The sequence below is a fragment of the Zosterops lateralis genome, assembly GCF_965231275.1.
Source record: "Zosterops lateralis genome assembly, chromosome: 11".
NCBI lineage: Eukaryota > Metazoa > Chordata > Aves > Passeriformes > Zosteropidae > Zosterops > Zosterops lateralis.
Window position 1 is genome coordinate 4,141,802 of NC_139771.1, and position 11,542 is coordinate 4,153,343.

Below are 11,542 nucleotides of genomic sequence, written 5' to 3' on the forward strand. Positions count from 1 at the left end.
AAAATAATTATTCAGCCTTTTCTGGTAGTGGGGTACTAATGTCTGGCAAATTATGCCATTCCTTTAGGTAGCCCCATTATTTTTTATGTCTTTTGTACTATTATGGTAAATGTGTATTATGAGAAAACCAGCCTTTGCTCAGTAAGAATTGTAATGAAATGACCAAGACAATGAGGTAAGGCAGTCAGAAAGCAGGATACAAAGCCTAAGTAATATCAACGTCCCATTTTATTTATATTTTATGTGGTAAAACCTGAAATCAGTCATGTTTAAATGGAAGCTTTGGCAAGCACACTAAAATGCTTTCACTGTGGAATGTGTAAAGTAGGCATTCCATTAAAACCCATCAAGCTTGAAATTACTAATGATAAACCTTAAGGAAGTTAATAAATGGTTTAGAATAGCTCTAGTGTATGGCAGTCACATTTGGACATTTGTAATCAGTAACTTGTGCTACTCTGGGAACAGATGGTTCTGAGTTACTGTGGAGATTTCCAGGAAATGTTTTTAAGTGTCCAGAAATAGCTGGTATTTAAAGAAGTGATTTAATAGCCAAGCAGAATTTTTTGTGTGCCTTTTCTTCTGTGGTCTTGGAATCCTCAGCACCTCACCTGCTTTGCTGTGGTTGCAATCTCTGTCTGTCTGCAGTGCCTGGGTGTTTTCAGGCTGATTCATCTGGAGCTGTTGGAGTGGCCAAAGCCACTTCTCACAGAAGTGGTTAGATAAGGTGTTTATTTTTCCCTTTCGCTGTCTGAGTCCTGTAATAGTTTCCTCCAAGTCGGGAGCCTGTGAGACTGTTTTCATCCATGACTGTCTAGGAGAATCTCAGAGAAGCAGTGAGGAATCTGTGATTTTGGAGGCTGTTAGCAAAACTCCTGTGTGAGGGCAGTGCCAGTAATGACACAGTAACCAGGGCAGCACATTGTGATGTGGCTCCTCATCCCTGGCTCAGTATATTTCCATATCAGTTCCCAAACTTGCCTGTTCCAGGGACCGTTCATCAAAGCTCATGTACTTGAACATGAGCTTACATTTTATATCTGTTTGCATGTCCCTTCCCACTTACTGCACACGTGCAGTGGCCTGTCATGAAGGATGACCAACAGCTATGAATCTCTGCAGAAATACTGCAGCTTTTCACAAGGCATCTCTTATGCTGCACCCCAGTCTGGGTGAGAGATCCAAGGAAAGGCTCCTGCCCTTATGCACAAGCCTGTCCAGTTCAGGCTCCTGATAAAAGCCATTGTAAAGTAAAAGAGAAACTGACCTGCCTGCCAGGACTTGTTCCTTTTATATATTCCAGCTTATGCCACTTATTTTTTGTAAATTTTATTAAACTTTCTGTATTTACAGGAGAGATCCAGGGGCAGCCCTCCCAAATGGAGAATCCTAGCTATGTTGGGAACACCAAGGGCAGGAAGGGCTGTGTGTGCTGTTGTGCCCTGAAAGCTCAAGGATGGGAGGGAGCTGAGAGCACCTGCTGAGCTGCTGATGCACTCAAGGTGTTCATTAGGTTTCCATCTTACAGTTTTCTCCAGCGAATAACAAAGGAAGTTCATGCTGCAGTCAGAGGGAGGCACATGTGTGCTTTCTCTTACATCTCATTTTCAAAAATATTTGAGAACTCTCCTGGTCTGTTGGATTTTATATAACATGGCAAAGGGATTTAAAAAATAAGAATGGTGTGAGGGAGGAGGCAGAAATGGCAGAACTGCATACAGATCCAGGAGCATGGATGAAACTCTTTTCCATGGGACTTTATAGCAACAAGATGTAGTAGGAGTCCACAATCTGAAATCCATGCAGGGAGCTGCTCCTTTGGATCATTTAATAACTCATTGCCTTGACTTTTCATCTGCAGGTTGGATTATTGGTTTAGATGCTATTTTAGGAGCTGTGCAACTGCCTCCTGGTCACCTGCCTACTGAGACTGTGTAGAAATCTTGAGTTTTGAAGCTTACAAATCTGAAAGCCAAAATTTTGGAGTAAATAAATGGCGTTGCAGAAGATAATGTGCTCCAGCTATCTTGTTACTGTTTTTCCCAACAGTGCTAGAAGATTTCAGAGGATCTGTGGGAGATTGCATCCTGAGGATTTGGTTACTAATCAAAGCATCCTGTGGGGCAGATGGAGCTGAAGGGACTTATGGCGTGTCAGTTCCATGACTACCATCTGTGTTTTTAAAATTAGCAACAAAAATACATTTTATTGGGTACAGAGTCAAGAAGTTTGAACTTCAGTCCTCAGATCACAAAGGTGTGAGTCAAAACAGCTCCCTTTGTAATTTTGTTTGTTTGTTTTCTTAGGATCTTGTCTCTTTAGTTGTGGAGGAAGGATTTCAGAAATGTGAGAATTCAGCCCTCTGTTTCCCAGTTGCTGTTCCTCATCCTGTGATCCTGGAAATCGGGTGTGGCTCTGGAGCAATTGCTCTGAGTCTGCTCTGTAAACTGCCACAGGTGAGCTCCCTTCAGTGCTCCTGGTGTAATAGATCCCTGTACTAGAGAACAGTCCCACTCCGCTCATCTTCACTGAAATGTCACAAACTTCTCTGATGGAACTTTGGCAGCTCAGGTCTCTCAAAGGCTCTCTAAGTTCCTACCTCTAGTAGGTAGAGGAGGGATATTTGGGAATTGGTCCCTCTCCCCATCTCTCTGCAGGAATAGCAGAGAGACATACTCAGAATGGGAAAAAAAAGTGAATGTGCTCATTCTTGAGCTGCTGCAGCTCACTAATAATCACCTTACCTTGTAGCACTGGTGGGTGTTGGTTTAAGATACTAACCTAGAGGGACAGGAGGGACTGAGACATGGTCACACACTGTTAGTTGCATTTATGAGGCAGTCATCTCTAAAAACCACCTTGCTGTGAATCAAAAGATCTTGTCTCATGGAAACTTAAGGATTAAATGATACAGGAAGGAGATTACCGTAGCAGTGTCTGTTCTTGGGATCAATAAGACAAGCAAATATCGCTGCCACAACTGCCAAACCATGTTTTTGTTTTGTAGTCGTTTGTTCCCTAGTAACAACCCACAGCTTCTGAACAGAATCAAAAGAGCAAGAAGGGGATTGAGACCTGGGTGACCAAAGCCGCCCTTGTCCCTGATTCCTGTGGCCTGTGACATGTTTATGGAGATACTCTTGGTCAAGAAAATGAGAAATGAATCCAAGATCTCATTGCATGTGGCCAAGGGAGAAGTACTCCCCTCTTCTCAGAACTGCAGACCAGCCAGTTCCTTCTCAGGAATGAGAATTGCTGTGACCAGCCGCTTTTCTTATAGAAGTATAAGCCCTACTGTATAAGAATTAGAGGTTGATGCTGCTAATGGAAGGGGTGTTTCTCCTCCCAGTGACCTGAGAAGGTTAATATTTGAGCTTCATGACTTCAGGGTATAATTCCACTGATTTCCTGAGCTAGGAGAAAAGCTTCATGCTCTTTTCCTTGCTTGTTAACTGAAAGAGCTGTGTCAGTCTGTCTCTGTAACTCGTAACAGTCCTTTCTCAGCCCAAACTGCTGTGCCCAGGGAAATAAGGAGCCTTGACTGATTAGAATTAGCGGTAGCCACACTGACAGCTAAGTGGAGTTACACTCTGAGTACTCTCCTTAGTGTTTGAGGCAGAATTTGGCAATAAGGTACTGAGAAAATAACAGCAACTTCTCATTTATGGTCTCAGCTGTGTCTTCACCTTAAGGGCGAGCTTCATGTGTGTGGGTGCTGGCCTGGGACCATGAAATTAATCCTCTTAAGAGTGATGGCAAATCACACCATCATCTCCAAATGCAAAGCAGTTTCTTCAAGCATGTGTCCTCTGTATAAATGTATAAATCCTTACTAACATCTGTGCTTAAATAAACATTGAGCAAAGCAAAACCAAGTTAGGCCTTGGCCTGTGGTTTTCCCAAGGTGGAATTGAAGGTGAAACAACTCTCTCTTTGTGGAGCCCTGCCTCTTACCATTATGCTGGAGAGCTCTCCAGTACTTGACACACAGTCAAGTACATGCAGTCAATAGAGGCAGGGAATCTGGTGTATGGACTGCAGTGGAGTAACTGGGTAAAAGGTGTCTGCATAATAGATGGAAAATGCCAGAACCTGTGTCCAAGTGGTTGTGTTAGTGTGGAGAGGGATCTGTGCTGGGGAGGATAAATCCAACCACATGACCTTCCTGCAGTCTGTGCCTACCCAGACTAGCCAGAGTGCTGACTGTCACCCTGCCAGGAGCAGTGAGGGCTCAGGTGAGGTCAGTCACTGTGGCTCTGTTGTTGTCAGTTCTGGTGGGCTGCTGGCTGTGCTGCAGAGCCTTCAGTCACCTCAGGGCTTTACACACAGCCCTTGTGATCCCAGCTGTGCCCTGCATGCATTCCTCAGGAGCTGTTCCTTTCAGCAGCCAGGAGTGAGCAGTCTCTTGTCAGTTTTGATCTTGCATGTTTGGCAGAGCCTGTCTGCTCAGGAATCTTGATGTTATAACACCTGCTTGGTAGGGTTTGTTGTTTTTTTTCTGTTCCAGAGCAGAGTCATAGCCGTGGATAAAGAGGAGGCTGCCGTGGATCTCACCAGGGAGAATGCACATAGGTACATGATCATGTATAACTCATTCTTTTGTAAATTGTTGCTTGAGAAAGACTAAGAGTCCTCAATACTTGTACATGTGGTTCATGTTTATCACCACTGGAAACCAGAGAATGTTTAGTTGTTGAACTCCTAAAGTGTGTAACAACTAAAAAAAAAAAAAAAAAGCTTATGCATACCAGGGTGTATTTCTTTGGCTTGTGAATATGTTTGCAAAGACAACAGCCTAAATAAAGCAGTGGTACTCACATGCTGTTCATCAAGGGGTTTCAGGGTATTTTTTGGTAACTACTCTTACCCCTGTTTGTGAACTCAGGAAGCTCAGGACTGAAGTAGGAATGTTTATGTCACTTATGAGGTTAAGGACAAGTGTATCCTGAGCCTTTATCTCTCTGGCTCCCTTGATCATTATTGTTCTACTTGTTTCTGTCCTTGCTCCTCCAGAAGTGCTTGCACAGTTGTCTTGGTTTGGAAAGACAGGTGTCTGCCAGGGAAAGCTGGAGCCTCCCTTGGAATGGAGAATATATGGAGAACATAAAGCCCCTCCCTCCAAATTATTATAATTTTGAAATTAAAGGGCTTTTAGGCAAAGATATGGGAATAGGAATAACAGTTCTTTACTAGAAAAATTAAAATAAAAATGTAGTAGTACAAAAAAGCAAACAAACAAACAGAAGAAAGAAAACACTGACAGAGTCAGAACACAGCCTGACCCCCTGTTGGTCAGGGTGTTGGGAGCAGTCCAGTTAAGTCCCCCTGGAGTGACAGATGTGGTTCTGTTGGAGCAGAGATGGTCCTGTAGAAGGCTGTAGTTTCCCTCTGAAGGTCCAGAAGTGATGAGATGGGTCCAATGTTCCTCTGGGAATCCAGTGCAAACAGGCTGTGTTGGTGTTCTGAACCTCAGGTTTTATCCAGGTGGGAATGCTGGGCTCCTCCCCCTGGGATGATGGAATTGTATCAGCCTTGCAGTGAGCCTGGATGGCCCATGGACAGCAGAGATCCCCTAGAGGGAGGATGGGTGGTGGCAGAGACAAAGAACACTGCCCCAGCTGGTTTAACAGCTGCCCATTAACAGAAGACACCCACCCCTCCCCTGGAGGGAGGATGAGGAATGGGCCATAGAAGAGATTAAGAAAACACCTCCACAACCACTTTCAATAGATGGTAACAGAATACACACTGCTGGTTACATCTTGCATTGCAACTCAAGACAGCAGTCAAGTAGCACTTGTCCTCTGATGTGCTGTTTGGTGTCCCTCAGCATCCTCCCTGAATTCTTGGTTTGGTGGGAATGGTGCTGCTGGATCCTGTGCACTTCAGACCTCTGTGCTGTGGCAGGATGGATGTTCAGAGCTGCTGGCTAAAACAAACACCTCGTGCTGAAGTCAGGGAGATGTCAGGTTGTCCTTGCCCTTCCTAGTGGCTCCACTTCCTCAGCTGCTTCTTCTGTCAGATTGTTCTGGGCCATCACAACCACAGGGAAGCCCAGAGCTGGAATTCCAGTATGCTTCTGAGTCTCTGTAGGCTTTGTCAAATGAGGTCCAGATTGCAGTCATGTTCTCAGTAGCTGCTGGGCCCTAGACATTCATTAGAGCAATCTCAGAGAGAATTCCTGTTGCTATTTCTCATGGAGTCCCGTACAGCTGAGTCTCAAGAGGTGCTCATTATGAGATTTCTGTCCACAGGCCCATATATCCCTCTTTTCCCAAGCTGCTGCCAGCACTGAGGGGGCTACTTCTGGTGCTGGCTGCACTGGGCTGCATTTCTTCACTTTCTTCACTTCTTGCAAGTCCCAGCTTGTGTGTGAGTCTGAGGGGCTGAGTAGGAACAAGCCCTTCCCAAACTGGTCACCTCACTGTTACCCTTTGCCTCCTAGCCCAGTTACAGGGAATGGGGAGCAGAGGTTTCCTCCTAATGTGTCAGTGTCAAACCAAATTCTGTTGCAATTTTTCATAGTTATAATAAAAGCTGGCCAGATCTTTGTTTCCTTGATAAACTATAACTCTGGCTTCTGGGGGAAATCGTCTTGCTTATTAACATTGCTTGTTGGCTCAAGAGTGGATGAGGGAATATAAATGCCATGTCAGAGAGCTTAATATTCCCCATGGATATTTTAATTGTGTTTTTGTGATCTTGTCCCTGGCATGGTGCCCTGTAGCTCTGGGGAGAGAAGCCAGCAGGATAAGCTGTGTTACTGCTTGACTGAACCCAGCTTAGATCCTGCCTGCTTTTCATAGTTCCCTTATCCCAGCTGTGTTCCCTGGATGCTTATATGAGTCTTACTGGACCAATCCCAGTGCCAGATCTGGGTACCTGGCACACAGTTCAGGAATCCCTCCCTTTCCTGATACCTGTGTATCCTGATAGGGGAGGACCACAGGCCCTCAGCAAAGGGAGTAGAACTTGTGTGTAAGGGCACTGTCGTGGGAGAATATGTTGGAAATATCTTGGCAGTTGTGAATATATGTGTGTCAGATAAGAGATGCAATGTTGAAAGATCTGTTTGTAGAATGTACTGCTAATGAACACAAATATACACCTCCTAATCTTTCTTCTTTCTGTTGTTGCATCTGGATTTTTGCAGGCTGCAACTCCAAGAAAGGATTCACATCATCCATCAAGATGTTTCACACAGTAACTCTTTTCACTGTTATAATATCCTTTGTCTTTTTCCCTTTGTGTCTTTGATGGGTGGAGGGAGGCATGAGAGAGAGCCAAGGGACCACTCTGGGGTGCAGGGGGCAGAAGAGAGTTGAAGTTAATAGAGAAAAAGGTCAGTAAGAAGTGAGCCAGTGGAGCTTTTCCCTGCAGAGATTTCCAGGGCGGATGATCAGCTGACAGAACTCCCTGATTGTATCAGAAAGTGAATAGTTCCTGGGTTTAGGTGTCCCAAGGCTGTGCCTGAGCTGGGAGTCCAGGTGCTCTTTACAGTTGCTGGGGAGAGGCAAATAAAGAAAGAGTGTAAGTCATTCCATGATGACATGGAGGCTTTAGATAAACTTGTACATGCCTGTCTCCATTGATGGGAGAGGGAGCCCATATATTTAGCTTAGATTAAATGCCCAACCTGAAATCAGGTTAGTTCAACCAGGAAAGGATGCTTTTCTTCCCCAGAGCCAGCTGAAACCAGTTAAAACTAATATTTGGTGGGGCCTATCCAGTTAGGTCGATAGTGCTTGGCAGTTTGTCAGCAGCTGTGGAGCCAGGAGCTGTAGCTCCTGTAGGTGGGTTCATTAGCACACCTTTCTGACACTTGTTTTTGACACTCTGCCATCTCTTAGAGCTGAAAGCCCTGTGCCAAGGGCTGCCTAAGGACAGTGCCACAACTCACATGGCTCCACGAGGTCTGATTCAGGGCTGGCCTGTGTCAGGCAGCAGCAGGAGCTGCTCCTGCTCTGCAGAAGAGCAGCCCATTGTTGTTTTTGCTGAGGGGCCCTGGCTCTGCAGCTCGTTGGAGGTCCTGCTGCAGCCCTGTAAGAGGAAGGATGTTCTGGACAGCCAGTCTGAGCTCCCACTTAGGCCTTTGTGGGCTCTCTGAGTTCTGGTTGTTGCTTTAGATCCAGGTGGGCACAGAGCTCCAGGGCATTAAGCTCCTGTGCTTTTTAATGTGTTTTGTTAAGTAGGCTCTTGATTTGAAAAAATGATACTTTGCCTGTGCTTTCCTTTGTATCACTCTTGCACTCCTGGAACAGGGAACAAGGCACGCTATTGCAAAAAGAAATAGGATAAAATTATATTATCACAAAGCAGGGCCAAACACATTTACATGTGCCTGGAGACAGTTTCCTGGGCAGGGTCTTGACACTGAGCTTATAGGGAAGATGCTGTGATTCTTCTTCTTTTCTAGGTTCTGCCAAACAGCTGCTGCTCTGGGGCCCCATAGATGTCATAGTCAGTAACCCCCCATATGTTTTCCATGAAGACATGGCTTCCTTGGATGCAGAAATCCTCCGGTAAGACAGAGAGATTTTTCCTCTCCTGTTCCTTGAAGCAAGGTTTTCTATCTGCTTCCTTGTACTGCACACAATTGCACACAAAATATGCAAATGTAATATACTCATGCAAAATATAGGTGTGTTTATTTGGGATATAATATTACAGGCTTGCCTACAGGCGTGAAGCAACATGGAACTGTTTTAAAGATTTATTAAAACAGAGAAAATACACAGTTTGAAATTAGCAAGTTCCCAATCCAAAACTGACTGTCATGCATGTGAGGAGAAAGTCCTGCCCCATCTGTATATGAGGTGTGCACCAGAGCAGGTCCTGACAACTGAGCTTTCTGCATCCCTGCTGGCTCTGCTGGGTTAGCCACAGCCTGAGGTGGTGTGTTGCAATGGGACACAAAATAAAGATGCTTGACTCTAGTCAGAAGGCAGTAGAAATCAGAAACTTGATTCACAATTCATTCAGCCCTTTTATAACATGCTATGCTAAAGGCACATTATTGGTCCATAGGGCTGACACTTCTCCCATTGGCTCAGGAACAGAAATAGCAAACAACACCTGTTGTTATGGGGAAGGAATATTGTTTACACAGGGTTGTTTTGGGAAAAAGAAAACTGTTGAAAAGTTTCCCTTGAGAAGAGCTAGCTCTTCTCAAGCTCAGAAAGTATCAAGTCCACAGTGGTGTTTGGCAGGAATCAATCAAGGCCTTGCTGTACAACACCCTCACTCTCTGGCCAGCTTAGAGAGAACACACCTGTGTGCTGGGACTGTGAGATCCCAGCTACAGTTGGCTCCTAATTTTCAGAAATACTTCAGGAGATGTTTTCTGCTTGTACTAAATGTGGGGTTTCTCAGCCCAGTTGCAGCTGCCTTCTCCCTCCTGGTATTTCCCATAAAAGGGGTGAGTGTTGTCACCTGCTCTGGAGCACTGGAGTTCAGGTGTGTCAGGTGTACCTTTCTTTGTGGGGTGATGCATTCTCAGAAGCCTCAAGAATTGCTGTGAAATGTCTTTTTCTTCCCACACTCCAGCTATGAGGACCTTGATGCCCTGGATGGGGGAGGTGATGGTATGAGAGTCATCAAAACAATTCTGGCTTTGGCTCCTTCTCTTCTGAAAGTTTCTGGGTAAGCACTACCCTCTTTTGAATTTCATGTCTTTCATACATCTTCTTCTGTAAATTCTGTACTTCTCTGTATGAAAACAAATCAGAGAGATAATGGTTGCCAAATTGGCCCAGTTAATAACAGCATTTTTTAAAATGTCATGTGTGTAAGCAAAATTAGCTTGAAATTGATTAATAAAGTGGTATCAGCCCTTTTCTTGGCTGTTGGTGTTTCCTGGTCATTAGTGAAGTGAGACTCTTTGAAGGTCAAAGCAGCGACAAAAAGAACATGGAAGTGAGTAGCCAAGAAAGAGAGTGCAGAAAGCAGGAGAACTTTCTAAGGTGAGTAACTGATGGAAGGAGAAGCAGTGGAGAACTCTTTGAGGGTGGATGAAGATCTCCACTTCCCTCCCACCCTTTAATTAGGGAAAACTTTTTTGTTGCACAGTATATAATGCTGAATATCCCAGGAGAAAGATCAGTCAGGGATGATTTCTTAAATGTTAAATTTCTCCATGATTAATATTCAAGACTGATTGTTCCTATTCTCTGTCATGTGGGATCCATTTGGAAGGTCAACGTGCTGATACTCAAAAGTCTGAGTACTGTTCATGTGCCAGGGCATTCACACATCCTGTTGAATATTCCTGACATTTGGCCACCATAAAGAGAGGTCGTTGAAAATCTGCTGTTTTGAGAGGAAGAATGGGAATATTGAGAGGCATAGTGCATGCAGAATTAATTCCTCATGCTTTGCATGACCACAAGAGCAGAAGATGCTCCCCAGAATTTCCCAGCATTAGAGACTGGTCCTGTGGGGTTGTTTGTTAAAATTATTTCTTTTCCTTCTCTTTTTGCTTGTTTAATAAGGTGGAGCCCACACTGAGGAGTGGAAGTTTTTTGAGGTCAGAAATGAGATCCCCACCCAGCTTGTAGTTAGCCTGGTGAATTTATTGGGAGTATTCAGTGTGGGATGTTTTAAGAGTTCTCAGGAGAGCACTTGATGGGGTTTGGCCTGTGTCCTTTGCCTGCTAAATGTGTCTCTTGCTGTGTCAGGCCATAACCAGCCCCATCACTCCCCATGCCTGTGAACTGGGGTGGTTCTGCTTAGTCACAGGAGGGGACATGGGAATGAGCCAATGTCATAAAGCCTGGAAATAGCCCTGCAGTGTCCAGGCCTGGTCCTGGTGCCCTAACTGAGGTTATTTGATCAGTTCTGTAGGCCTGAATGCTGGTGTTGTTTTTATAACTGATTTATGGAGACATTTACTGTGGAAAAATGTGTGTTCTGACTTGGACTTCATGTCTCTCACTGCTTATACACAGAGAGACTTCAGGCTGCCAGGCCAGTGCTCAGTGCTCCTGCAGCACAAAAACTGCCTTCTGCCTTTAAATCTTTGGGGTTTCAGAAACACATTGCTGGTGGTATCTCTGGGAGGGCTTCAGAAGAGCTCCTTACATCTTGATACAAGGCTTTAACTGCTCACACAGTGTACCATGAGAATTCCCCCCAGGATCAACACTTCCTCCCCTGAAGGAGACAGCTGAGATCTGCATCTGACATGGACAGCTATGATCTGCTTTAGGGTTGTTGGATTGCACTGTGTTTACTGACCTTTTCATTTCCTGCACTGGTCAGAGTCATACAGAAAGAAATATCTTCATTTTTATCAGTTTAGCAACCTAAACGTGCATCTCCCCAACTCTGCTCCCAAATGTGTGTTTTCAGGAGTGTGTTTCTGGAAGTTGATCCCAGGCATCCAGATATGGTGGAGCACTGGCTCCAGGCGCACCCAGAGTTACTGCTCACCCTCCGTGCCATTCACAAGGACTTTTGTGGCAAGTAAGTCTTTTTTTGATTTTGCATTTTTGGAGGTTTTGTGTCCTTTTGTCTTTGACAAAATAGGGGCTGCCTGGTAGTA

General features: G+C 44.8%; 1 protein-coding gene across 5 annotated transcripts in view; it reads left to right on the forward strand.

Annotated features, from left to right (window-relative positions):
• Nucleotides 1-11,542, forward strand: part of HEMK1 (HemK methyltransferase 1, mitochondrial release factors N(5)-glutamine) — a 91,549-nt gene that overhangs the window by 14,018 nt on the left and 65,989 nt on the right. For 4 of the 5 annotated variants that reach the window (XR_014590875.1, XM_083869328.1, XM_083869330.1 and 1 more), the window contains 6 exons: nt 2,307-2,456; nt 4,508-4,572; nt 7,154-7,203; nt 8,417-8,522; nt 9,547-9,642; nt 11,350-11,463. Coding sequence is in view for 4 of the 5 variants with exons in the window: in XM_083869328.1 (XP_083725454.1) it covers nt 2,307-2,456; nt 4,508-4,572; nt 7,154-7,203; nt 8,417-8,522; nt 9,547-9,642; nt 11,350-11,463 (581 nt within the window). In the remaining variant the exon portion in view is untranslated. The remainder of the gene's footprint in view (nt 1-2,306; nt 2,457-4,507; nt 4,573-7,153; nt 7,204-8,416; nt 8,523-9,546; nt 9,643-11,349; nt 11,464-11,542) is intronic. The other variant, XM_083869331.1, reaches the window with a different exon arrangement.